The 27,626-nt window shown below is 35.4% G+C and overlaps 6 protein-coding genes across 7 annotated transcripts; 2 read left to right on the top strand and 4 right to left on the bottom strand.

Moving 5' to 3' along the window:
* Positions 1–4,365: 4,365 nt before the first annotated feature.
* On the bottom strand, positions 4,366–6,717 carry LOC9311955 (probable kinetochore protein SPC25). The gene is made up of 8 exons (XM_002875841.2): positions 6,453–6,717; positions 6,218–6,283; positions 5,905–6,051; positions 5,628–5,741; positions 5,443–5,532; positions 5,214–5,336; positions 4,886–5,097; positions 4,366–4,672 (listed from the first exon to the last, which is right to left on the bottom strand). Exons 1-8 carry the CDS (start codon positions 6,634–6,636, stop codon positions 4,661–4,663), a joined length of 948 nt encoding a protein of 315 aa, XP_002875887.1. The 5' UTR covers positions 6,637–6,717; the 3' UTR covers positions 4,366–4,660.
* An 800-nt stretch (positions 6,718–7,517) lies between these two features.
* Positions 7,518–7,749, bottom strand: LOC9311954. Its single transcript, XM_002875840.2, has one exon. It carries the CDS (start codon positions 7,725–7,727, stop codon positions 7,518–7,520), a length of 210 nt encoding a protein of 69 aa, XP_002875886.1. The 5' UTR covers positions 7,728–7,749.
* A 284-nt stretch (positions 7,750–8,033) lies between these two features.
* On the bottom strand, positions 8,034–10,008 carry LOC9311953. The gene has a single exon (XM_021024721.1). It carries the CDS (start codon positions 9,341–9,343, stop codon positions 9,071–9,073), a length of 273 nt encoding a protein of 90 aa, XP_020880380.1. The 5' UTR covers positions 9,344–10,008; the 3' UTR covers positions 8,034–9,070.
* A 4,182-nt stretch (positions 10,009–14,190) lies between these two features.
* LOC9313671 lies at positions 14,191–15,316 on the bottom strand (the record flags this gene model as incomplete). Its single annotated transcript, XM_021024724.1, is given in 3 exon segments — positions 14,191–14,440; positions 15,118–15,197; positions 15,200–15,316. Coding segments are annotated over 3 exon segments (363 nt in total), but the record flags the coding sequence as incomplete, so codon positions are not given.
* A 2,078-nt stretch (positions 15,317–17,394) lies between these two features.
* Positions 17,395–22,107, top strand: LOC9311951. Of its 2 annotated transcripts, XM_021024692.1 has the most exons (13): positions 17,395–17,844; positions 17,957–18,092; positions 18,188–18,321; positions 18,416–18,617; positions 18,695–18,933; positions 19,032–19,143; positions 19,228–19,372; positions 19,467–19,609; positions 19,702–19,871; positions 19,979–20,269; positions 20,347–20,402; positions 20,505–20,719; positions 20,793–22,107. In XM_021024692.1, exons 1-13 carry the CDS (start codon positions 17,647–17,649, stop codon positions 21,998–22,000), a joined length of 3,249 nt encoding a protein of 1,082 aa, XP_020880351.1. In that variant the 5' UTR covers positions 17,395–17,646; the 3' UTR covers positions 22,001–22,107. The 2 variants fall into 2 exon arrangements, with proteins under 2 accessions (XP_020880351.1, XP_020880352.1); XM_021024693.1 differs by lacking the exons at positions 17,395–17,844; positions 17,957–18,092 and having other exon boundaries at positions 18,234–18,325.
* Positions 22,108–22,249: 142 nt separating this feature from the next.
* Positions 22,250–27,622, top strand: LOC110228172. Its single transcript, XM_021024697.1, has 5 exons — positions 22,250–23,995; positions 24,936–25,922; positions 26,409–26,634; positions 26,917–27,059; positions 27,237–27,622. Exons 1-5 carry the CDS (start codon positions 22,571–22,573, stop codon positions 27,489–27,491), a joined length of 3,036 nt encoding a protein of 1,011 aa, XP_020880356.1. The 5' UTR covers positions 22,250–22,570; the 3' UTR covers positions 27,492–27,622.
* Positions 27,623–27,626: the final 4 nt, after the last annotated feature.

Raw genomic sequence — 27,626 nt, 5'->3', positions numbered from 1 at the left:
ACATCCTCTATTTGTATCAATGATGAACGACCATTTGTTATTCTCAAAATTTTATTAGACTATTTACAAAATTTGCCATTATACATACATATGTTCCATGGGGTGATTTCGAGACTCCATTGCAAAAGTGCATAGACAACATTCATCAGATTGAATTTATCCCCACGAAACCAGTTTTTAACGAGTGGTCTATTTTTTAAGGGACTAACCCACATATTAAAAACATGCTTAAGCACATCACCTTTGAACCAAACTAAGGCAGTGTGGAGAAAAAATCATGACACACAACATCAACCAAAATCCGGTTTTTTATTGCATTTTTATGCAACTATCATTATTTTAATAATATATCTATTGTTTTTTTTTTTCCTCAAACACCATTTATATTAAGATATCGGGAAGAGATTCTCCGCTAGGGAGAGCTAACCAGGTTCCGATGTGCTTACATGGGAGAAAAGACTATTTCAAGCCCGAGCTTTTTTAGCTGAATATCAGCCCGAGTATTGAACTTTCGAGGAATAAATCTAATACTAAACGAAGGTAATAAACAACTAAGGGACCGGAAAGTGGTTAATTCCGCTGCGAAGGTTGGCCAATCATCTTGAGCATCAAGGATAGAAATCAAGTCTGAACAATCGGAAGCAAAAGCATAATTGGAATCGCCAATCGAGCTCATGCACTCCATTACCCAAAGCAAGGAGTCAAATTCTGCGTGGAGCAGTGACAAACTTCTACGGGCATTTCTTAGCCCTAGATGACAGATTTTGTCTTGACCAACTAGAACCAATCCTGACCCGCTCAGAGTGTCATCCATATGCCAAGAAGCATCAAACTGGCATTCCGATGTCAAAAGAGGCGAGGGTTGAGCTGGTACCGGGAGGAGAGGAGAATCTTCAGAAGATCTTTCTTTCACGTTTGCTTGTTTCCAAACTTTCGCCTCTTGAATTGCCAAGGCTAAAGTTTCATGGGGAGGTTTTTTATAGTTTTCAAAAAGAAATTTATTCCGACTTTTCCATATATACCATAATATCCATGGAAAAAGTTCAAGAATTTCCTCTTCTATTCCGAATTCTTTCCCACGCCAGAGAAGAAAATCAAAATTATAGAAGAGGGAGTTTCTAGGAAAAATGTGCCCTGAAGAGGGGATAGGTGACAAAGCCCAAATCTGTCGCGAGGGCGGGCAGACAAAGAGAAGATGATTAATAGATTCTTCTGGCCCTCCGCAACAAGGACATCCTTTATCTGTGCCAATATGTCGGTAAGAGAGTCTTTGGCACGTGGCTAGACATCCCGAGATACATTGCCACGCAAAATACATAAGCTTCTGCGTAGTTTTAAGCTTCCATACTTGTGCCTGAAGTGCCGAAACACCTGGTCCCTGAAAAGAGGGGTCACAAGTAGGACGAGATAAATCTCGCGCGGCCCAGTATCCTGACTTAACAGTATAATTACCGGACTTGGTATGGACCTAACTAAAACAATCACTCAAATAGGTACGACTTGTGCGAATCCCTAAAATGAGTGGAATATCATCGGGATCGATCAACGCTTGAAGGCGATCAACTTTCCACATCTTTGTGGGTTGGTCGATTAGGTCGTTGACATAGAGATGAAGATCTTTTATGGCAAGAATACTCTTCTCGGGTCTAGCCAGAATTGTGGGAATCTAGGGATCTTCCCAAACTTTGGTAAGCATACTGGAACTGATGGTTCTCCGAAGTCCAGAGACCAGGAGGAGTTTGGCAGCCATGATGCTTCTCCAGCCGTATGAAGGCTGATTAGAAGTTCGTATATCTAAGTGGTCACTAAAGCACAAATAACGACCCCTTAGAACCCTACTTAAGAGGGAGCTTGGGAATCTGATAAGGCGCCACAATTGCTTAGCTAATAAAGCTAGATTAAATTCTTCAAGTGTTCTAAATCCAAGACCTCCATCGGAATATGGGGTGAAGAGTTTATCCCATGCTATCCAATGGATACCATTACTATTTTTATTGGTTTTCCATCAGAAATTAGCAATGGCACTACTTAGTTTAGAGCGAATAGCCTTCGGGAGTAAAAACACGACATAACATATGTCGGAAGTGCATGTGCAATAGACTTTATAAGAACTTCTTTACCACCTCTAGACAAGAATTTTGTTGACCAAGTATTAAGCCTCTTTTGTAGTCTATCTCTCACAAAAGAAAAGACCTGAACCTTAGAGCCATGTATTTTTTCAGGGAGACCCAAGTTCGTTCCCATGCCCCCGTCTTTATGGATTCCTAATGTTGTCTTAACGGTATTTTAGGTTACATTGTCCACATCCTGCCCAATATTACCGAAGATTTAGCAGTATTTAACTGTTGTCCAAAAGCCTCGCCATAAATGAGGAGAATATTAATGATTTCTTGACCTTGAGACGTGTCTGCCTTACAGAAGAATAAACTGTCGTCTGCGAACAACAGGTGGGAGGTGGAAGGACTTGCTCGGGAAATTTGCAAACCTTGAATGCGGCCATTCCATTCTACATCTTTAAGTTTTACAACCAGGGCTTCCGTACATAGAATAAACATGAATGGGGAAATAGGATCACCTTAGCAGATTCCTCTGGACGGTCTAATAAAGCCCCTCGGTGAACCATTTAGGAGAACTTTATACGAGACAGTTTATATTCTTTAAACTAATATTTTTCATAGATATATAAAGCATAGATAAAACCAAATTCCACACATGGGAAGAGCTCACAGAGGAGCAGAACGTAATCCAGAGACTCTGTTGCAAAAGTGCAAACCCCCGAGAAGTCAGTCTTTGACGAGTGTGCAATTATTTAAGTTACTCTAGAGAGGAAGAACGTCAGGTCTAAGAAAGTAGCTCAACCCAAGAGAAAAACAACCTTTATCGAGGACAAAGCCTAGAGAAAGCTAACTTCCACACCTGGAAAGAGCTTACAGAGGAGCAGGAGGTGATCCCGAGACTCCGTTGCAAAAATGCAAAGACAACACTCATCAGATGTTCACAAGTTTTGCTTTCTAAACATTTTGTTATCTAATTATGGAGCTCTTAGACTTGAAACTATTTGTGCCTTCAATTTATAGGGAAAAATTAGTAACGCAACTTTCACAATTAATGCACACACCTAGTGTACAGTTTCAAGACACTCCATCAAGCAGTCAAGCCACTGAAGCGGTAAAATTTACTATCATTCATTCATTGCTGCTTATATCTTTCTCATTTCCGGGTGTGTTTTGTCCTATGAGGTTATTAAGAGTCACATGTCATATCTGTAGGCGGAAGTGGACATGGAGAAGAGACAAGATCCATGCATTTGAGTGGCAATCCAAGTTGTGAATCAGACTCTAACAAGGATTAGCAGCATTTTCTTTGATAAGGCCAATGGTAAAGTGTCATAGGAGAAGGATTCTTCATATTCAAATTTCACCTTTTTCTGAGTTTGTTCTTAGAGCATGTACATAAAGAACGATTGGTGTATAAAATCAACGTTGTAGATATTACAATAACATTCAAATATAATAGGAAATTCAAGCAACAGATTGTTGTTGACAAAAGTCTCCAGAAATTACACATACGGCACATTCTGCAACAATTCAAAGTGAAAAAAGAGAGAGAACAAATGCATGGTAAGTTACACACTAAGAATCAGAATGTTTGTAAAACAGATTAGCTGAAAGAAATTAATGATATCTATGTATATGCAGCCTGTTCAACTAGCTAGGAAAAAAGAAACAATTACACACATGGTATTTTTCATTGTGATAAGAAATCAGATTCTTTAGTCCCTTGGTCAATAAAATAATCATGAATCAACAGAGTATATGACTCAACAACAAGAGTCCTGATATTGCATATCCCAAGACCAAGAATCATGCACTGACTAAACTCATCACATAATGTATGCTAATACAGAAAAAATGAGCTTCTTAATGCCTAAAAATTCTGATTTTAACTTGTCTCGTACGTTCAAAAATTTAAGCTCAGCCACACGTTAGAACATCATGACTTGCACTCTTAAAATCGGAGTCTAATAGTCAGCAGAGAGACGCATACACTTTCTTGAATTAAAATCCCAGATCACAATCTAAGTAAAATTTAATTATTTTCAAAACAAACAAATATTCAAGGCTTTTGTTCATCATTACTTTCCCATGTTTGTTTTCCTTTTCCCGCGTTGGCTGCACCAGATCCCTTCTTCGCCTTCATGAGCAAGGTGAAGAGTAGTTTCAAGAGGAACGAGTTGGAGAGTGGTGTTTGATTTATCTTTTTGAGTATTTGTTCTAATTTAAGATAGAAAATATTGTTGTGGCTATATTGGTAGTTTTGACATAGCCAAACTCATCCGTAGTGAACATTCCAGGGATCATTCTATGGCTCAAGTATCCATCATTATCTCTAATGCGCAATCTTAATTAAGCTAGTCAAACATCCATTAGTGTACCAAATCTAGAAACAGAGAAGCGCGAGATTACATCAATAAAAATCTAGTCCCGCGAGCTCCATCATTGATTGGTGTATAAGCATAACACCCACACTAGTAGAGAAATCAACATTGTAAATAAGCGTGATTACAAACAACAGATTGTTGTTGTCAATAGTTCTGCAGCATCATCTACGCTTTAGTATATTCCTTGATGCTTGTGTAAAGGAAAACAGAGCTGCACCTTCATTTCTTACCCTGTAACAAGTTAGAATCACTATATAAGTTGTATGTTAAATACTACAGGCTCCATGTGATCAATTAAGTATTATTAATCAGATAGAAAACGATTTTGTCCAGTTGGTATGAAGATAGGTTCTGGTATCCTACTTTTGGAAACTATAGTATCTAACAAATATTTTGAATTTGGTTTGGTGTTGTAACATTAAGAACACAATGAGTATCCCGTACCTTAAGGCGAGAAGACCGGCGAGTGGCAGATGCGGATACAGGAGATAGGAGTGGTGATTCGCTAGCTCTTTTTTGTCGCCGATTCACTTGAACCTTAGATCTCTTGTTTTCTGGAGTTGACATGTTTGTATCAGTGGAAAATGATATAGCTGGAGCTGAAGCAGATATGACAGAAGTTTCCTGTTGCAGATGTTCTGAATGTGTTGGCAACTCTGACAAATCAAACAAAAACACAAATCTAGGTCAAATTCAGCTTAAAATACATCGGAAACTAGATGTCTCACTCTAGGAGAGAGGGGTTATATAGGACAGGTGTGAGACTATTTACCAGATAAAGTGGATTTCAGAAACTTAACCCTCATCAGACGAACAAATCTGAAAAGGTCATTGGTCTTATTCAATTCTTGAACCATATCGTTGATGTCTTCCAATTGCAGGTCGCAATCCAATACTGATGATCATATAAGAAAACGATTGTAAACAGTTCATGTAACTAGGTCTTTTGTAAACATTATAATGTAGTTGATGCTTGTTCCAAGAAGACAATATATACTCACGTGTGTAGATGTCATTTCCATAGTGAACTGTTAACGAAAATTCACGGGTCGGCCTTTTTGCATCAATGTTGGTGAATGTGAATTTGACTCCTGTAAGAGAAGTCAAAACAAACAAGATCTTCTATAGTTAAACTTTAATAATCAAAGAACCATGATTGTTACAAGCTCAAACTGTCTCTTATTACCATGTCCAGCTTCAACGTGAAAACCGAGAGCCTGATTATACCAAGAAATGGCTTCATGGATGTCTGTTTTGTCTTCAGTGACTTTATCAGCATTATCCTTAGATGTTGACAAAGCTTTATTGGAAGAAATATGTTAGCTTGGTCTTCAGTGAATCATGTGATCTCTTATTGAAACAAGCAGAGTACTATTTATAGATCTTCACTTTACAAAACCCCAAAAGCATGTAGCTGACTCATGAAACTTCTATGTATAATGAACTTGAGAATTTAACAATACCTTGCAACTGTTGGGAGATAATTCTCACAGAATCTTCCTTCTTTGACTTCTGTAACTGCAAAGTTCTTCTAAGCACTTCAATCCTAGATTGTGTTGCAGAAATGGAATCCCTTATCCCCATTTGCCGTGCCTCTTTACGGGTTTTCACTAAACATCAAACATATAGCATCCCAAAACAGTAAGATATCCAAACTCAGCAAAACATTGTATATAAGCATGAAAATAACACCAAGGAGAATCTTATGATTTTAGAAACTGCAACAAGTTCAAAGTTTAAAGCTTTTGAGGTAATGGGATGTGAAAGTGATAATACCTGCCAACACTTTAACGAGCTCATCCTCTGCTTCTCTCAGATTCGCTTTCAAATTCACTAGTTCCACTGTACAAATCAAAGAACAATTTCACAGAAACGCTCAATTTCACCAGTTTGATTCGAAATTTTAAGAAACCCTAATTTCAGAGAGACAGAACCTAAACCCAAAAAGGTGTGAAATTTACGATCTGGGTCATACGAAATTGAGTGGTACTATGCGAATTTTGAATTTTACCTTGGTTTTGGGCAGTGGCTTGAGCTCGCTCCACTAAAGAGTTCTTCGATCTCCGGAAAGGAGAAGCGATGAAGGAATCGATTTTGTGACGCTGTTTATCTATATCTTTCTCACATATGAGACCCAGAGACGCCATAGTCTTCTTCGTAGTATCTCCACCAGCGTTGTTGCTAATTTGTTCCATCACCAAAGAGAGGGAGAGAGACTCAATCGAAGTTTAGCCCGCCATTTGAATTTTGATTTGAGTTTCGAAATGCTTCAAAACGCGAACCATCGTGATAAGAACTTCAAAACGATACCGTTTTCTAGTTGTGTTAAGCCCAATAAAAATTGGGCTCATAATTATATATATATCTTTAAAAGGCTATTCTGAGACAGGCCTAGCTGTTTGATTTGTCGTTTACCGAAGTAGAACAAAGTTCAATAATCGGCAAACGTTGATTTAATACGCATTTGACATCAATCACTATAATTTTTAATATTTGATTTCTAACATTTTAAATCACTCTAAATCAAAAACTTTTCATTTCGAGGATTCGTGGAAAAAATCAGTGATATATGGCTGCATTTTGTTTTATAAATTTATCTTAAATATTTACAAAAGTAAAAAAAAAAAAGGAGAAGTATATTTCTTATTAAATACAAATCATTATGTATTCACCAAAAAAAAAAAAATCATTATGTTATTAATCTCTCGCGCAACATCACTACAATACTTTAACAAAACAAAACAAAAACATCACTACAATATATAGTTTTTTTTTTTTTTTTGATAAAAACATTTACAATATAGTTACAAATAATATTATTTTTACGATACTATGATTTGGAAATTACTAGTAGTTTTATTATTTCAGTAATCTTAATTATTGGTGGATTTATTTTTCCTTACACAACAATAGCAGAGAGTCAGAGACACTAAGCCACAGACTATATCTACCCTCTGATGTTTCTCATTCTTACAGCCTCCATCCTGCAATATCGCAATGAATATAAATCATTAGTCAACACAAATTAAAAGATATACATGATCCAGATACGTTATCTATACGAGGTTAGGAATTATTACGGAGGAGCTGGAAAGCCACATTTCTCGTGGAGACATTTACGGAGACAAGGGGTTTCAGGGATAGTGATGCGGCCACCACATTGGTCGATGCACATTTGCTTGCATGTTGTTCTTATTATAACTGCATCTCCTCCTCTTATGGATGCCATCACCAGCATCATCAATATCATCATCATCATCATCATACTACATTTCTTCATCTCCATCTTCTTTAGTTTCTTAATTTCCTTTTTTTCCTATAAATATATGTTTATGTATGTATGTCTTTTTGTTAGTCATAGATGTGTGTGTGTTTATATATATATATATATATATATATATATATATATATATATATATTGAAATTAATGGCCAGAAAAGTTAAAATCATAAATTTAAAGTTTGACTAGACTATAAAAACAATAAATTTTCTTTATTACTTATAATGATTTTAATTAGATTTCTTTTTATATAAATAATTACTTTAAAATTTTATTTAATGTATATAGATTGAAGGTTACGTTAGTGTCCAGATTACACATATATATATATATACAAATGTGAAATGTACATGCATGAGATCATGCTAGAAGAGAAACAAATCTAGCTGGACAAGTGAAGTTTAATAGTGTAAAGCCTGGCTACAAACAAAATGGAGAAACAGTTGAAGTTTACTTTAGAAAATTGAAAGTAATGTTGGATGATTTGGTGGATAATGATAAATGATTACATGCTGCTGTGGTGACGTAAAGTGTGTGAGCGTGTGCATCCAAGGTGAGAGACGAGAAGAAGATCCGAGTGCACTAGTTTTTTATGGGCCGCCTCGACAATTCAAGATTTGGGACAATAAGTTCTAACCTACTTAACAGACAAACCGATCTAAATCTGTATTTGGGTTACTGTTAAATAATATAAAAAAAAAGGCAAATTAACCATTCAAGTATTGGTCAAATGCTTGAATGATTGAAGAATGCATGCTATTATTTAGTGTATATATATGTGAAATGATTGTGTGATTACACTAATTGTGTAGTTTTTTTTTGTGATTAAGATATTTTTTGAAATTCTGCAAATAAGATGGATCATATAAATATGACTTATTTAAGAGATGGTGGTTACTTTTTGCACGTATGACGTCTGAGTTAGTGTAATTAAATGGATTAATGAAGTGTTTTTTAAGAGATCACAAATAGATCCACCATTAAGTAATATGTCTTTAGATTTTGCATCATTAAGTAATTTGACATTTGATGTGGTATATTTTCATCTGATCAAATCAATATAGTTTTTTTTTTTTCTTCTATATAACTCAACCTGAAAATCTACTGAACTGAATTCTTGTATATAAAAAACTCTGTAGCAACAAACAAGCCAAGAACACATCTAAACATCAAAGTGGTTTATGAATTACGAACAACAATGCTATATTTTAATCATTAAATGCTATGTGTTTGGTCTAAAAATCAATAATAACCTATCCTCTAATTCCATGATTCTGTGGAGCCTTCATCCTGCTAGAAGCCACACAAAAAATGAAAACCCATGTCAGTTTTATCATACATAATTAACTTTACATACGATTAAAAATACATCGATAACCAAATGTATAGGAAAAAAAAGTATAGTAAGAGTATTTGTACTTAGAATGATGAACATTGGTAGGAAGAGAAGGAGGACCGCAATTAAAAAAGACGCATTGGCGGACACAATTCTTATCCAGAGGCTTATCAGCGCACAAATGCTGACACCGTTCCAAACAATCTGCATGTGACTCTTCACCTATTATGGTACCAACCAACACCATCATCATCACCACCATCAACATTACCTTCATCATCGCCATCTCTTCTTCTTCTTTCAACTTTGTTTTTATGTGATGAATTTATTAGAAAATAGAGTGAATGACATTTTGTTTTCTAGTCGTAAAACCTATATATAACAGTTGTTGAGTACTCTCAGTCAAAAATATCGTACCTAGAAAGTTGACCAAACAAATATATTTTTTTTCCTTTTTTAAATCTTTTGAAAAATCTCTTAATGCCAAAATTAAGAGGTTAAATTCGTGTGTTGTTTTAAAACTCCAAAAAACCTCTTACATTTTTGAAATGTCTAAATATGGAATTTCAAGAAAAGATTTATTCAACTATATATAAAATAAATTAGAGAAAATACTTTTTATGAATTTTTCATAGTCCTAACTTACCCAATGCTTGATACTTAATCTTGTAAAAAAGTTGACCTTCTTAAAGAAAAGGAATGAAATCATATGCAATATATAGTAATGAATTAGATTTTCAATTTTGTTTGTTTCTTTGATAATTTTTCTTTTAATGGTTTTGACTGCTCATAACAAAGATAACACGATACTTATTCCCTGTATTTTTCATATTACTTTAGCAAACACTATGGTGTTCTTTCCCTTACATGCATGCTATTTTCACAAACTATAAAATCTAAAATCCAAATTAGTTATAGAAATTAAACATGTGTAGAAAAATAAATATAATACGATATAATGGATTTATAAATATGTATTTATTTGTTAAAGATTTATCCTTTTTGTTGCATAAACACAAAACAAAACCGAAAGTTGTGCGTTTATGATGAGTTGTCAAAAATGTTAGATAAAAACATCTTCTATAGACAAACATATTAGTTTTATATATAAACATTATCACAAGCGCAAAGACAAATGAAAAAAACAATCAAACTTATTTCATTTGTTTTTGATTTAATACAATATTTTAAGCTCATTTGTTTTTGATTTTTATTTTTATTTCAATTTTTAATATTCCACTTTTAACCATGTAATTATATTACTCTTTCTTGATCAATAAAATTTTACATTTCAATAACAACAAAAATACATAAATTATTACTACGATAATTTAGATGGAAAACATATGCAGATATGAGATATATGACATTTCTTTAGCCATCGTTTGCTGCAAGTTCTTATAGAGGTCATGGTGCCCTCACACAAGAACCATCAAATTATTTTAATACAATTTTTAAGCTCATTTGTTTTTTATTTTGATTTTGATTTTTTCTTTCAATTTTTAATATTCCACTTTTAACTATGCAATTATATTTCTCTTTGTTGATCAATAATTTTATATTTCAACAACAAAAAAATACATAAATTATTACTACGATAATTGAGCTGGAAAAACATATGATATATGACATTTTTTTAGACATCGTTTGCTGCAAGTTCTTATAGGGGTCATGGTGCGGTCGCACAAGAACGTGCATTTGTTCCAACATGCAATTCCTTCGACTTCTCTAACGTTTCTCCTTCCAATAGCATTCATCCTGCAATAATTAAACTACGTCACTTTTCTATACATATAACACACAACAAAATATGTGGATAGTTGTAGCAATTAGGTTTTGTATTTGTACTGACTAATTGAAATATATTTTTATTTGTTCAAACATAATTTGTATTTATCATGAATATTTGCATACGTGCAAAACACAAACTAATATTTTGCATTTATGTTGAGTTTTCAATTTTTTTTTTGATAGAAACATCTTTTTTTACATAAAAGCATAATAATTTGGCAATTAAAATAGAAACACAAATACAAAATAAAAATGTTAGTTTGTGGCAAAGTCAATGTAATAAGTGAAGAGATTATTACTGCGATAACGGAGATGGTAAACTAGGTGGTTTGTGGCATTGCGCGTGCATACATGGCTCGATGCAAGTGTTTTCAGGCACCAAGAGACCACCACACTTAAGCATGCACTTCACCTCGCATGAAACTCCTTCTACTTTTCCTCCCATGGTCGCTATTACTAGCACCACCGATAACATCAATACAATGTATTTTTTCATAGTCATTTTCTCAAGTTTTTTTATTAGATATAAAAGATAATGTATATTCTCTACAAAACGTTTATATATATATATTAAATGTCCAAATCTTGATTTGGTATATGTTCAATTCAAAAGACTATTTGTTGGTCAATTTAGACCACTTGTGCATTGTTCTAACTTTGACTTTCTTTAAATCAATATTTACTTTGAATTTATTTTTATTCTATACATTAATATACTATTAGTTTTTTTTTCTATTGATAAAAGAGACTGTTTAAAAAATACCAAACTTATTCTAGTTTTTTTAAAAGATATAAAATACTTAATTTAGATAAACTCTAGTCTATAAAACACCAAATTAATCCTATTTTTGAATTATTAATATTTATGAGTCCAAACATTTTCTATAACTTCTTTATGAGTTTTGTTCTATTAAATTTCATTGTCTCATTTAGATAACTCTTCTTTTAACATTAACCATAAATCGAAAGAGGAGTTATCTAAAACTCGTGTTTTGTTTTAAAATACGATTTTTTTTTGTTAATGAATTTAAATTTTATGAAATTTAAATTTTATGAAAGATGGAAAGTGGGTTTTTTTGGTTTTACAATATATCTCTAACCTTACTATGGTTCGTTTACTATTTTGATTAAAACCTTATAAAAGTACTGACTCGGTTTCACAATCACACTTTTTAACACAACTCTTCCCTCACCAAAGTGACGTGCTTAATGAAATAGAGAATACAAATGTTTTTGTGAAGAGTCTGTGACGACACTGCTAAATGTTAGGTAGCTATGTTACATCCGTGTGTGTGTGTGACACTTTTAATTCTTGGATTCCAGTTGAACTGATTTGCTATCTAACAATTATGATTCCTCATTACTCTAATCCCTTTTCTCAGTGTTCCATAATTGTCGACTTATGAACGACTATGAACGAGTTTATTATGCATGCACACAATATAATCTCTCCTTTTGTGACCAGAACCATTGTAGCGTAACACTATTTTTTTTTTCTAAACAATCACTTTTCAAGCTTCTTAGAGAAAATCTTGAAGAATCCACGAAGAATCAGAACAAGTTGACAGAGAAGAGGCTAAAGCGACTGGATCATAATCTCCATCTATCAAAATAAGTTTTGTTGAATCTTAAATCAGTTGAAAAGCCAGCAGGAATAAGGGAAATAGAAATCAGAACACAAATTTTTTACCGATGTGATCTTCGTTCCTTGATGAAGTAAGTGTGAAAACACCTGCAAAAACTGAAGATGCATAGAAGAGAAACAAAGTCCTGCCTCAAAAACCATTGGGATTGAGTCAAAATTTATGTTACCGAGCCACTAAATATATAGCCAAGAGGTGCTTGGTATAATCAGAGTTTTCTTTGCATGTTGTACAAAAAGTAAAGAAAACAGAGGAGTTGCTTGATTTAAAAAAGACAAATAGTTAATTACTTTCCATAGTACATAGAAGAAGATTAAAAAAAGAGACGAGAAAAGATATTAGTATAATCGACAAATCATGTTTTTAAAGGAATCGGAAAACAATCTGGTTCTCTCATGCAGGTTAGTCGATTCGAACTGAACTTGGGACATAAGAGCAAGCAAGCGGGTGACCATCTATGTTTGTTGTAATTTCTCCGAGATCCACTTGTCTGAAGTAACCATTTTCTCCAATGACGTAAGCTATGTCGCGGGTGGGGGGTAATGCATCGTTATCTTCATCAAAAACGACCACGGCTCTCTTCTCCTCGTCAATGAGAAAAGTCCCACAATCATAAAAACGAAAACAAGTGAGTGGTTCCATATCGATAGCAAAGAACTTGCTCCACGACACCGCATTGGGCTCGATCATTGACGTAACCCAAATCTCCATCTCAAATGTATCATTTCTCTGAAACAACACAGCAAGCTGCTCCTCTCTAAGAGAAGATAGAGTCACAGCATGCATCTTCGGGAAAAGAGACAAAAGGAAGAGGCAGACGCGGTCCAAATCTCTCTTTTGTAAAATCAAAACAGAGTAAGAAATCAGGGACGTGTCCTCGTGATTCTTTATCTGTAGCAAACCAGTAAGTATTTCCCTTCAAAGACAAGCCGTGGTGAGACTGCCATACACGCCAGTCTGGAGTAACATCAAGAACCGTCCATGAATTGGAGTTTAACTTGAAGATTTCGTGCACAGAGCTATCTTCTGGAGGATGAGCAAATCTCAAGATTTTGTAGGATTTGCTCTGGTCGTATCCGAGAGCATGAGCGTACCAGCTCAACAAGTGGTGAACAGATCTGCTTTCGACGCTGATCCACCGAGTTTGCCCCGAATACGGGTTCCAAACGACAAGCCTAGTGTAGTCTGTTGCCGTGCATAAGACTAAACCCTCGCAGTGATATACTCGAATGAAATGGAGTTGATCTGAATCGAGTAGATAATCAAGACAAGATAATCAAGTAGTTCAAATTCCTTTCTTTTCTTGTAAATATTAATATAAGGATTCAGTTTGTGACTTCCACGGCCATAGTTGAAGGTTTCTTACCGGTCGTTGGGTGCAATGATTTAGTTGGAAAAGACGATAGACTCAATTTAGGTTTTTGTTTAAGTTATAAAGTTTTTATTTATCATTGATTTTGGCTTAAACACAAAACAAAACCGAACGTTGTGCGTTTATGATTAGTTGTCAAAAATGTTTGATAGAAACATTTTCTATAGACAAACATACTGTATTAGTTTAATATTTAAACATTATCAAAAATGCCAAAGACAAATGGAAAAACAATCAAACTCAATGTAAAAGGTAAATATTTATTTTAATACAATTTTTAATCTCATTTTCGATTTGTATTTTTAGTTTTATTGTAGTTTTTTAATATTCCACTTTTAACCATGTAATTATATTTTTCTTTGTCGATCAATAAATTTTATATTTCAACAATAAAAAGTACATAAATTATACTTAGGATAATTGAGATGGGAAAACATATGATTTATGGCATTTCTTTAGACATCGATCGGTGCAAGTTTTTTGAGGGGTCAGGGTGAGCCCGCACAAGAACATGCATTTGTCCATACATGAAAGTCCTTCAACTTCTTTGATGTTTCTCCTTCCTATAGCATCCATCCTGCAATAATTAAACTGTCACTTTTCTATACGCATAACAAAAAAAAAAACACATTCATGTGGATAGTTGTTTCAAACACAAGCAATTAAGTTTGTATTTGTACTTACTAATTGAAATATTATTTTTCTTTGTTCAAACAAAATTTTTACTTATCATAATGTTTTTGCATACACGCAAAACACAAACTAACATTTTGCACTTATGTTGAGTTTTTAAATTTTTTATATATAAAAACATCTTTTACAGAAAAACATTATAATTTAACATTTAAACAGAAACTAACATTTTGCACTTATGTTACAAAAATTTCAATTTTTTTTATAGAAACATCTTTTACAGAAAAACATAATAATTTAATATTTAAACAGAAACACATGTACAAAATAAAAAAGAGAACAATCAAATTCAATGTAATAAGTGAAGAGATTATTACTCCCTCCGTTTTCGAATAGTTGTCGTTTTAGAGCATTTTTTTGTTTTAAATTAGTTGTCGTTTTAAGGTAATAATGTAACTAATGCCAATAACTACCCAAATTACCCTCATTTAATTAAACACAAATTATTTGTAAATAATTATTTGTCATTTTTATAAGGTTAATATAGTCATTGTATACATTTTCTTAACTTGTCTAAATACAGTTAAAACGACAATTTTTCAAAAACAGAGGGAGTATTACGATGATTGAGATGGAGGACTAGGTGGTTTGTGGCATTGTGCGTGCATACATGGCTCGATGCATGCCATGTATGCGCGCACAATGCCAAGAGACCACCACACTTAAGCATGCACTTGATCTCGCATGAAACTCCTTCTACTTCTCCTCCCATGGTCGCTATTACTACCGCCATCAACAACATCAATACTATGCATTTTTTTCATATTCATTTTTCTCAAGTCTTTTTGTTATTTTAACAAAAAAAAAAAAAAGTCTTTTTGTTATATATATAAAAGATTATGGATATCTTCTACAAAACATTTGTATGTATATATACACACATATGAAACTTATGTCCAAATCTTGATTTGGTATATATGTTCAATTCAGAAACTCTATTTGTTGGTCAAAGTAGACCACTTGTGCACTGTTCTTTGACTTTCTCTGAATTAAGATTTACTTTGATTATATTTTGATTCTATAATTAATATACATAATTTATATATTGATGAAACTATTAAAAAAACACCAAACTTATTGTACTTTAAAAAAAAGATAAACTACTTAAACTTTTAGAAACACTCTAGACCATAAATACCAAATTAATCATATCTTTTTATATAAATATTAACTACTTTTAGATAAGCTTTTATTCATTTGAAGCTTAACAAATATTTATGTATCTATTAGTTTTTTTTGTATCATTAAAAGTTTTAGATAAATACTCTTTTCACATAAAAAGCATAAAATCGAAACTAAAAAGAGTATCATTTAACTGACACAGAAAAATATAAACTTAAATTTTTATATTTTAGGATTAATAATTTACCAAAATTATATTTTTAAAAAGACAGAATTTTACGGTTATATTCTTGTGCTGTTTTAAAATTCTAATTTTTCTGAAAATTCTGTCTGTATATGATATTTATTTCGAAATATTTCTTAAATTAAAAAATAAATAAGAGAAAATACATTTTTCATAGTCGTAACGTACTTAGTGTTTAATATTTTTTCTTAAAAATAAAGTTGATCTTCTTAAAAGAGAAAGAAACCATATGCAATATGGGAAAAATGTCGTTTAATAGCCGAATTTTAAAAAATGGCCGTTTAATACGTGAACTTCTTATATGGCCAATTTAAACATGAAGTAAACGTTGACCGGCCAATTTAAACATGAAGTATTCGTTGACCAGGCCAAAAACCACACTCCGTTATCTGTCGTTAACAGATCCGATAACAGCCGTTTAACTCTCGTTAACGATTCCGTTATTCCGTTATCAAAAGTTATGGTGTTTTTCTTCTCACACGCATGTTGATATCTTTCACACGCTACAGATTCCAAAATCCAAAATAGATGTAGAAGTTAAACATGTGAAGAAAAATGGGTATTATAACAATAAGTTAAGAGAATACGCAATAAAGGCTACGGAACATCAATATTGCAATGGAAAGGAGTTCAAGTCCTAATAACAATATGCAATCCCATGTTTCTATCCTCTCAAGTAACAGACACTCTTATTAGTTATTACATATTCATGTCATATGACACTCTTATTTTCTCCATTACCTCCGCCACTAATGATGTGTTTGGAGAAATATGCATCATGGAGTCTGTCTTCTTGAGAAGCATTTTTGAGTGAGAATAATTCTCATAAATAATGATGGATATATCTTCAAGAACTTCGTTCGAAGATATATACAGAGATTGGTTGTGGAGAAGATTGGCATGGAGGAAAAAAAGTCAGAATGAGAATTCTATGTCTACCATTATTCTTAAACTCGGAGATGTGAGAACAGATGGGTCTCTATGTTTTGTAGTAACTTTAAGATCCCAGGATTTCTCCATCTTTCATTGCTTTCTCATCATTGATCTGAAAACAATGGTCCTATGTGTATTGAATGTTAAGTAAAAGGAAGAAACTTTAATGCTTCTTGTTGGTTTCTTTTAGTACCATTTAATTAGCAGAGCACAAAACAAAAATTCTGGCATTGATGTCCCTAAATAACCTCTAAATCATCTAAAGATTTGTCTCTTTTGTTAGTCATGTGTGTTGTGTTGACTTGTTTGTTGTTGCACTTTTAGCTTAGCTGAAGAAACTTTTTTTCTATGTACATGGCAAAAATATTACGGAGAAGATTAGATTATATGTTCCTTCTCTCAATGTAGTTTTTGAAGTTTTGGTAATATATAATAGACAGTCCTGGAATAATAATAAATTCTTGCAGAGTTTGTCTGGTTCTGGGATCAGTCTCTGTCTTTTTATCTTTCAATGACTGTATCTCCCCATCGCTCTCATGCATATACTATCCGTTATCTCTCTTCCACAGCCATCATAGACCACAGAAGCTACTACCCATCTTGTTTTAATCCTCTGCCTCTCTCTTTTTCCTCTTCACCAACACATTATCTCTACACTGTCTTCTTCTACTTGTTCAGAATAATCCCAGTGTATCCCATCGCTGTGATTTGCTTATAAATTTATTCTTTGTATTAATGATTGTATCATAATAAGGAGTTTCAAAGATTTCAGCTGCATTTTGTTGGAGCAAATGGGTCTGCTTCTTTTGCTTTTCTGGGTAGTCTCTTCCTCTTTGTGTTTCAGGTTTCATTACTGTTATGGTTCAGAGCTCTCTGTGAAGTTCGTGAAAGCACCTCCTGCTACTTCTAGATTTACCTCAGCCAAATTTTCCTTTCAAGCTTTTGAGGATGGAAACAGAACTTGTTCAAGCTGCAAATTCCGTTGCAAGGTTGTTTTTAGTTTATTGTTGAGCTTTGGATTATTTGAAGAAAGTTCATGGAGTTGTACTTATTGATGAATAAGTCACACATGTTGATGAAAAAAGATTGTGTTGTGTGCAGCTAGATGACCGTATTAGTTTGGATTGCCATGAAAGAAAAGTTTCCTACTCGAAGTTGCTAGATGGAGATCATACACTTGAGGTCTGCGCAAATAGGATGCATGGATTTGGCTGCAATCACTATAATTGGACTGTTGGTAAAGAAACTATTCTTAGACCTCTTTGAGTCTCTTCCTCGATTTTCTTGTCTAGCATAGATTAAGTTGTCTTTCGTGTAAAATTGTGTCTGCAGATACAGTTTCTCCTACAGCCTTTGTGACTGCATCAATGCCATTTACAAGTGCACAAAATGTGTCTGTTAACATTACTTTTACTGAGGCATGTGTTGGAGGAGGATTTGGATGTTCATCTGTGAATTCCTGTGACGTGAGTACGTAACCTTTATTTACATCCATCACAATCTTTTGAGCTCTCATCTTCTGGTTTTATAGCCTTGAGACGGTTTCAAATGATGTAACAGCTTCTTGTCTACGGTGCTGGCCAAGTTATACCGTCTTCATTCACCGTTCTTGACCAATATCTCAGATATTCTCTGCTTGTGGGATTATCTCCCGATGCTCAATATGGAAGGATTGTGTTGGTGATGAATAAGAATGTTTGTTCTGATAGAGCTGGTAACAATTTCAAAAGAGCTTTGGGTTCGCGTTTCTTTGTCCACTTTGGTGAGTGTCTTTACCCTGGTTTTGTTTAAGTCCAAGAGCTTGATGGGATACTGATTTTGAACTTTCTTGGCATCTAGATAGAAGAAACGTTTTTGTCAACCTACGAACTCATGTACCAGAGAAGTTACTTAAGCTAAACAACCAAACTAGGACGGTGCAGGCAACCAATGATAATGACAAGCTGAATGTTTACTTGTATTTCTCTGAACCAGTACTGAATTCTTCAGCTGAAATTCTTAGACGACTAAACACAAACCAAGGTGATTTGCTTCCTATTGATGGAAATACCAACGGGAATCGCCGTTTCGCGTTTATGGTTTGTGCTTCTGCTGCTTTCTCTCAAGGTTATTTGATGATATCGTTCTATTTCGTTTCATGTTAATCCTTTGTAATATTCAAATCTTTTGTTCTCAGGTCACAAATACATCGCGGCGGGCTATAGTCACGGTGACCCTTGACTCGAATTCAATAAGAAGCAGACATGGGACTCCTGCATCTCCAACTGCACCACTGACTTTTCTTTATGGTGATTAATAAGTTACACATTTGTATTTCTAGACTCTTGTTTTGCTTCTCTCCTTGAACGAATCATGTATCTGCGTGATCTTAGATACCGAGAGACCTCATGTTGTATTGAACACAACATCTGGTATGAGGACAAGAAAACACACCATCCCTGTCTGGATCAAATTCATGAAGCCAGTGTTTGGTTTTAACTCCTCATTTGTATCAATCTCAGGGGGATATCTTGATAGGTTAGTGGTCTTGTGTATCTTCTAACTTCTTGCTTTTGATGCTAAGTGCTTTACATAAGACTTTTGACTTCTTTTGTTTTCCACAAATTGCCAGCTTTGAGGAACTGAGTGGAAGCATATACATTGTATATGTAAAAGCCAACACAAGTACAATTTCTGTTAATATTCCTGAAAATGTTACCCAGGATGTCGCGGGAAACAAAAATGTTGCATCCAATATCCTAAAAGTGAAACATTGTAAGTTTATCAACCACAGCATATGTGTTATCAAGTGTAATTCTGTTTTTCTGCTTCTGCTAATGTGTTTCAGATGTTGTACTTAATTGCAGATTCTGTGCCTATGTTATCTTCTGTGATTTCTTGGGTAACAACTTACATTTTCTTGGTGACATCTTTCGTTGCGGGACTCCTCACTCTTTCAACCACAAGCCTTTATTCTCTTGGTGCATTTCCAAGACCATCTCCTTATCTGATATCAGACCCTACGAGGAACCTCTTTGTATGAGTTTTTTCTCTTGTACAAAAGCTACATATATATTGCCTTTGTTTTTTCTGCAAGTGACATAATTAATCAATGGTATTGTGTGGTTTGTGGGTCTAATGCAGAGAACTGCCTGTCACATTCAGTTTTTTGCACTCACGAGATGGTTACCGGTGACATTGCCTGTTGATTACTACGAACTTGGGAGAGGGATTCAGTGGATAATCCCTTATTTTCCTCTCCCATGGGAAACTAAGAACAAGGAACAGATCATGGTGGCCACAAGTCCTTACATTGGTCCACACTCCTTCATTTCTAAAACTCACAACAACATGATTAATCTTCAGACATCAACCAACGCCGAGTCAGTATTCGGATTGCCACTTACCGCAATGGAGTACAGATTATTCTTTGAGGTCAAAAAGAAACTTTTTTTCTTCACTGTCTTTTTTATTCTTTTGGTCATGTTTTAATACTGTATGAGTGTTTACAGACCCCAAATCTTAAGCCAGAAGCAGAACATGTTCTTGGCCTACCACATTCAACAGTGTAAGTCACTAGAAGTTTGTGAAGATTTCATTTCAACATTTGTTGCTTACATTTAATCTCATTGAGAAGAAGCATAAATATTCGAATTTCGCTTTCTTGTAGGTGGAGAGATTTCAATAGGATAATGTTTTGGATAGCAATAATTGGAGGAAGTTTGGTACTACTGCATATAGTCCTCTCTCTGATACTGAAGTTCAAGAAATCACAAACTGAGAAGAAGAGGAGTTTTGGTGCCTTTGTCTTTCCAAGATTCGAGCTGTTTCTTCTCATTCTCGCCTTACCCTCAATCTGCAAAGCTGCAAGGAGCCTTATACAAGGTATTAGCCTTGAAAATATCGTTAACTTCAGAAAATCTTTGTTAACACATACACTAAATTCTCTCTTTTTCAGGCTATTTTAAACATCAAGGAGCTGCAGAAGCCAGTGTCATTGTTGGCATCCTTGTGCTTTGCATGGTAGCTATTCTTCTTCTGGCATTGTTTCTCTTCCTATCGGTCGGGATAACGTTTGGGAAGTTATTACAGTATAAAGAAATTCATCAAGAAGGCCAAACTTTCCACTGGTACCAAGAACTCATCCGAGTGACCCTTGGTCCTGGTAAAAGAGGCCAATGGACATGGAAAACAGAGAACTCTGTTTATCTAACTAGGTTAGGTCCAGTTTTGGAAGATTTAAGGGGTCCACCAAAGTACATGCTCACACAGATTTCAGGAAGCAATCCACTCAAGCAACGAGATGATCGAATCATCGCATCAGATGATGAAAACGAAGATGCTGAAGCTCCTTGCATTCAGAAACTGTTTGGAATCCTCAGAATATACTACACATTTCTCGAAACTGTGAAGAGGGTGTGTTTGGGGATTATTGCTGGTGCTTACTTAGAAAATCAGACTGCGAAAACACCGATAGTGGTCTTGTTGAGCATCACTTCTTTTCAGCTGTTTTTCCTTCTTCTGAAGAAGCCATTCATCAAGAAAAAGGTACAGCTTGTAGAGATCATCTCTATAGCATGTCAAGTCGGTGTATTCGCCTCATGTCTAATGCTCTTGGTGAAAGACTTTCCCGATGCAAGCGGAAAGAAACTCGGGATATTCATGGTGACATTGTTCTTGATTGGGTTCATTACACAAATGTGCAACGAATGGTACTCATTGTACAAACAGACAAAGCGGTTAGACCAAATCAACAGATCATTCTTGAGTGGTCTCAAGATTTTTATCATTGGACTTGCCGCGGTAATACTTCCTCAGAAAATGATCAAGAACAAGATCCCCGCGGCTCAACTAGAAGGAAGAAGCAGCAGCAATGGAGGCACAACTCCAGAATTCAGGTATAGAAATTCATCCGGAAGCCGAAGCTCAGGTAGCTTGGACAAGCCATGGTTGAAACAGATTAGGGAAATGGCAAAGTCTAGCTTCACAAGAGACAGGAGCAATAGTAAGGTTCCTAGTGATCCTTCGTGTAGCAAAAGCGGTTGGAGCAGTAGTATTTGGGGAACAAAGACAAGTGGAAGCTCTTCTAAGGAATCATCTTCGGATTACAAATCCAGACCTAAAGGACTTTACAAAGATTTAGAAGCCATTTTTGCTTCAAAGTAAGAAAACAGAATAAAGTCATCTTTCTCTCTGTTTCCTCTGTATTCAATCGTAAGGACTACTTTGTAATATTCAATAATTAGTGGAGTTTAGTAGGTATTATTACGAAATATGAGGACTGAATTCGTAATTAAATAGAATACATTTTGGGCTCATTAATTAAATTGTAATTTACATTATCTTCCAGAAAAGTAATATATTTACATATTTCCCTCTAAAATTAATTAAAGAAATATAGTTGAAGAATTCAGAAACTGTCTTGTGTCAATCCTGCTTACATGATTCCTATGCCTTGTCTTGTTTGGTTCCGTGAAAATTCAATTCGAAGGAGACGAAGAAGCTCCAAGCATAGAGACGAAGCTAATCTACGCATCGTCCAGATTTTATCGTGCACCTAATTCTCAGTTCCCGAAGTTGCTTCTTCTTTTCAAGTACTTGGGTCGATCGATTTTAGTTTTCAATTTCAACGATTGGGGATTTTGGCGTGCTTAGATCTGCACCAATTGGTGTGAGAATCCGTCTTCGTTCGTTATCCATCGATCGATTTTGATTTGGATTTGATTTTGGTTTCAAATGATCAATGGAGAGGAGGAATCATCGAGAGTTGATTCTCTAGATTGTTCTGATCAATTACTGCACAAGGGAAGTGGTCAGGATGGTTCACCAGGTTCATCGTTACATTACTCGTCATGTGGTGAATCAGAGTTTGAGCGGTATTGTAGTGCGAATTCAGCTTTGGGAACGCCGAGTATGTGTAGCTCTACTGGACCGTTTCAGGATTCGTTGGAATCTGAATTAGAGAATTTTAGCTTGGGACCAAGTCCTATAAAGCTCTCTTCTTTGGATAATACACGATTAGGTAATCGAGGAATCAGATTTTCTGATGGGGGTGGGTCTTGTAATGGTACAAGTAGCAGTGCACCTGGGTTAAACACCGGGAATGGTAACACTGATATGATCCAAGATACTGGTTATGGTGAAGGTTTGTGTGGTGATTTGGTGAGTGGTGAAGCTACGATTGAAAAAGATTCCGTGAATCTGTTGGATGAAATGGAAGATGAGGATATTTTGTGTAGATCAGATTCACAGTACCATACGAGTGGTATAGATAGAGAAGGTGGAAGTTCGATAGATGATGAACATTCTGATGGTGATGATGACTCACTTAGTGATTCAGGTGATCATTCTCGTAAATATGTTCCACGGAATTTACAGTTTCAAAAGGAGCCTAAAGATGAGAATGATAATCCATTTCTCATCAATTCTTCCACTGCCTTTGGTACAAATGATTGGGATGAGTTTGAGCTTGAAGCCACAGAACTTGTTGACACTCAATTTGACTTCAGTGGGTTTGAGAAGCGTGATAAAGGGTGTACTGAAAGTGAAGGAACATCCACAAAAGCATTTTCTGTATCGTTACAAAAGCTTCCAGATATAGCTCAAGCAGGAAATCGGGGAGAGCATACAAACGTAACTATGAGCACTAGACTTGCTCCAGATGTAGGTGACTGCCGTGCAAATATTGAAGATATTAGATCTAGAGATTTAACTGTCTTGACTCAAAGGGAGCAAGGTGACATAGCAAGAGACAGCATAACTGCCAAAGATTTTGGAGACCTGAGCGCTGGAGTTAAAACCTTGGTGGTTCGCCAATCACTGGTAACAGATGAGTCTCTCCGTGACAGTTGTCTTAGCAACAGTCAAAATGAAGATAGACCTGTAGTCATGAATTACCTTCAATATTGTAGCACTGACGACGTCCTAGATATTACACCAACTGAGTTAGGTATTGAAGATCCTTCAGGTGGGTTTTGCGACCTAGATGGCGATGTTTCTTCTGGACTACTTCATGAATCATCTGAGAATGGAAAACAGTCAAAACCATTTGGAGAGTGCACCTCAGAACCGTTGTTGGCATCTCAGAACTCTGATATGCCATCATCTAGAGATTCTCATCCTGTAACAAATGCCTTACAAGTCACTTGCACACAACCTAAGGTCAGCTGCGTAATATATGAAACATTATTAACGTTAATTTTATCTCTGCCTATCAACTCCGCTTGTATTGTCCTTGGGTTATGTCCTAAGTAGCATCGAAACGGGTACGGGAACTAGAAACGGGGACAGAAAACGGCAAAATAAAAATTCATAGATACGGGTACGGCATGGGTACTTCAATAAAACATATACATATATATATATATATATATATATATATATATATAATACCCTTAAATATAAATATAAGTCTCAACATAATTTTTTTTTTGATTTAATATTCTAAATAACATAAAAAAGCTTAATATCGAGGAATTGATTTTCAAAGATCTGGATCATCTAAAGGTTGGAAAACTCAAAGAACCTCATATCTTCCATGGAATCTTATGTTAAACCCCTAGAACATGCCTTTTAATTCCTTTTACGTTTGAGTTTTTTGTAGGAAAAATAGTTAAGTTGCCTATTCTAAAAGGAGGACACTTAATTTATTTCCAAAAACTCATTGGAAACGTCCCCGTATATGTTCCCTCACGTTTCCATTTTTTGCTTGACGTCCCTAACTACTCTGAAACGTGGGGGAAACGTTTTTAGGCTGTCCCCATCAAGTACCCGTCCCCGAAACGAAACTGGGACGTGAGACGGCTGAAAATTAACGTCCCCGTGCATCATAGGTTATGTCCAAGTGAGTCTGTTAGATTTCCATGCTCTGTCTCTGGGAACAGTGCATTTCAATTTATGATGCTCCTCTGACATTTAAACAGTGCAAATCTGAGGGTTTAACAGGATGTCGTTCTACTACTGTTTTGTTACTATCACCATTACAAGTCAATTGTTCATTAAGAAGGAAGGGTTCCTGCAATCTGTAAACTTAATGGATTCTACTTTGTCTCCTTTTGATTCTTGAATGAAGTTTTATGGTTTTGGATTACTCATCTTGCAGAAGGAGAACACAGAGCTAAACAACTTCTATGATGATTTTGTTCATGATATGGAAGAAATACTGCTCGACTCTGGTGAATCATCTGGGGTAAGATTTTCTAAGAATGCCAAGATGTTCCAACTACAGCTCTCTCTGCCTAACAGGGATGGGGGGCAAACTGCTACAACGTCTGGTCTAGATGATTCATCTCCAACAGTTTCCCAGCGATTTAGGATTGATAGGGTTGAAGTTGTCGGGGTAAAGCAAAAGAAAGGTGATGTCTCGCTGAGTGAAAGATTGGTTGGGGTGAAGGAATACACAGTGTATATCATAAGGGTTTGGAGTGGGAAAGACAAGTGGGAAATTGAAAGAAGATATCGAGATTTTTATAGTCTCTACCGTCGTTTGACATCTTTATTTGCTGATCAAGGCTGGACACTTCCTACACCTTGGGCCTCTGTAGAGAGAGAATCCAGGAAAATATTTGGAACATCGCCCAATGCTGTCGCTGAAAGGACTGTCCTCATTCAAGATTGTTTAAATTCAGTTCTCCAATCCCGGTTTTTTCCCACACTTCCAAATGCGTTACTTCGGTTTTTATCTCCTCAAGATGCATATGCTAATGCTTCTGGGTTTTCTATAGCATCTCCAACAGACTCTGCTGGCATCACTGCTGCTGCAAGCAGTTCTTCGTATGGAAATACCATCTCGTTCATTGTTGATATTCGACCTCAAAAATCAGTAAAGCAGTTGCTAGAAGCTCAGCATTACATTTGCGCTGGATGTCATAGATACTTTGATGATGGAGCCACTCTTGTGCGGGACTTTGTGAAAGCTCTTGGATGGGGTAAGCCTCGGCTTTGCGAATATACTGGTCAATTGTTTTGTTCTTCCTGCCATGCAAATGACATGGCAGTTCTGCCAGCGAGAGTGTTACATCATTGGGATTTTAATCGTTATCCAGTTTCTCAATTGGCAAAATCATATCTGGACTCCATACACGAGCAGGTAAATTTAGGTCTAGCTATATTTGGTGTAACTTATTGTCATTTTCTGGGTACTGTGTGCAGAGGTAGAACACTTGACTTTGTAGTACCTTTCCTTCGACTTGATATAAGCATCTATTACACACATAGAGCTGATAGTTGATACATGTATATGCTTACATTATCTGCTTAAGCATATTCATTTATCCTGCCATATTTCCACATTCTGTAAAAAGTCAGAGCTGGAGCCATGATATAGTTTAAATTGTTGAATATGATTCTGTTTTTTTGTTTTATTTAAATTTCACTGAACAGCTTGAAAGTTAACAACAAATATAGATATGTATATGATCCTATAGCAAGAAGCTCCAGTTCTTTCATTTTATAGCGTGCAACCAATTTTAACTGCCTTTGTCCCCTTTTTAGCTTCTTTTGACCACCAGTGTTTGCATTCTACATTTACTTATCAGTGCGACATAGTTGATGTCTGACAAATCTTGTTTTGCAGCCTATGCTTTGTGTCAGTGCGGTCAACCCTTTTCTGTCCTCGAAAGTCCCTGCACTCAACCGTATTATGAGCATCCGGAAAAGAATAACCATTATGCTTCCATATGTACGCTGCCCATTCCGCAAGACACTCAACAAAGGACTCAGTTCTCGGAGATACCTTCTTGAGAGCACTGATTTTTTTGCTTTGAGAGATCTAATTGATCTTTCTAAAGGGCCATTTGCAGGTGAATTTATTTTCTTAAACCAAGGTTTAAAGTTCATGCATGTCTGCGCTCAGGCTGACACATACATACTTTTCCTCATACTTGCACATGCTGACAAATCTTCTTTACTGGTGACGGAATTTTCTTCAAAGATAAAGAAGTTAGATATAGATTCCATATATCTTTAGCAATTGATTTACATGTCAATTCCACTCTGCTGCTAGTTTATGTTTACAATGATCTATTTCCTTGCATTTTCAACCTTTATTCAAGAGATTTAAAGACATTACCCTTGAATGGCAGCACTTCCTGCAATCGTGGAGACCGTTAGGAGGAAAATCCTGGAGCATATTACGGAACAGTGCCTTGTTTGTTGTGATGTGGGGGTTCCCTGTAATGCTCGACAAGCTTGTGACGACACATCCTCTTTAATATTTCCATTCCAGGTGAGCATTTACTTTATACTTGCAATGAATATAAAACACATCCCCTGTTCTGAGTACTGGGTGTTTGATCACCGATTCATAGCCTTGATGGAATTGGATTTTCTGTTCTTTTCATGTTCAAATTGCGCTATCACTCAGATGTTGCTTAATCCAACATATATTGTTTGCAATGATTAGGAGAAAGATGAGGTTAACAAATGCCGGTCGTGCGGTTCGGTTTTCCACAAGAGATGCTTAGCAAGACTCTCAAGCTGCCATTGCGGAGCGCAACTAAAGCCGAAAAAGAGCCCTGGAGAGCTGCAAGTATCAGAGAAGAAATCAGATTCTACGTCTGTCTTGCCTCTACGATTTCTCTCAAGTTTATTTGGTAAGACAAAACAAGACAAAGAGACCACTATTCTAATGGGTTCACTTCCAACCAACGATCTATAAAATTATTCTTTTATGTATGTGTGTAAACTTAAACCTTTGTAATGTAAAGCTCGAAGCTTGTTTAAACATAGCTTCTATTACCTTTTTCTTGTTGAAAGATAATAAAATACGGGTCTAGTGAAATTCTTTTACTTC

Source organism: Arabidopsis lyrata (assembly GCF_000004255.2).
Source record: "Arabidopsis lyrata subsp. lyrata unplaced genomic scaffold ARALYscaffold_5, whole genome shotgun sequence".
Classification (NCBI taxonomy): Eukaryota; Viridiplantae; Streptophyta; class Magnoliopsida; order Brassicales; family Brassicaceae; genus Arabidopsis; species Arabidopsis lyrata.
The sequence above is the reverse complement of the archived record's forward strand: the minus strand, read 5'-3'. Positions and strand labels throughout refer to the sequence as shown.

Excerpts from the sequence above, each read along its gene's own strand:
- LOC9311955 (XM_002875841.2), bottom strand. The coding sequence starts at position 6,636 with ATGGAACAAATTAGCAACAACGCTGGTGGAGATACTACGAAGAAGACT. Across the intron at positions 6,284-6,452 it reads AGCCACTGCCCAAAACCAAG|TGGAACTAGTGAATTTGAAA; the intron begins GTAAAATTCAAA and ends TGATTTGTACAG. Across the intron at positions 5,337-5,442 it reads TGGAAATGACATCTACACAC|TATTGGATTGCGACCTGCAA; the intron begins GTGAGTATATAT and ends TATGATCATCAG.
- LOC9311954 (XM_002875840.2), bottom strand. The coding sequence starts at position 7,727 with ATGGAGATGAAGAAATGTAGTATGATGATGATGATGATGATATTGATG.
- LOC9311953 (XM_021024721.1), bottom strand. The coding sequence starts at position 9,343 with ATGGCGATGATGAAGGTAATGTTGATGGTGGTGATGATGATGGTGTTG.
- LOC9311951 (XM_021024692.1), top strand. The coding sequence starts at position 17,647 with ATGGGTCTGCTTCTTTTGCTTTTCTGGGTAGTCTCTTCCTCTTTGTGT. Across the intron at positions 18,934-19,031 it reads ATCGCCGTTTCGCGTTTATG|GTCACAAATACATCGCGGCG; the intron begins GTTTGTGCTTCT and ends TTTTGTTCTCAG. Across the intron at positions 19,373-19,466 it reads TCAGGGGGATATCTTGATAG|CTTTGAGGAACTGAGTGGAA; the intron begins GTTAGTGGTCTT and ends ACAAATTGCCAG.
- LOC110228172 (XM_021024697.1), top strand. The coding sequence starts at position 22,571 with ATGATCAATGGAGAGGAGGAATCATCGAGAGTTGATTCTCTAGATTGT. Across the intron at positions 23,996-24,935 it reads TCACTTGCACACAACCTAAG|AAGGAGAACACAGAGCTAAA; the intron begins GTCAGCTGCGTA and ends CTCATCTTGCAG. Across the intron at positions 27,060-27,236 it reads CTTTAATATTTCCATTCCAG|GAGAAAGATGAGGTTAACAA; the intron begins GTGAGCATTTAC and ends TGCAATGATTAG.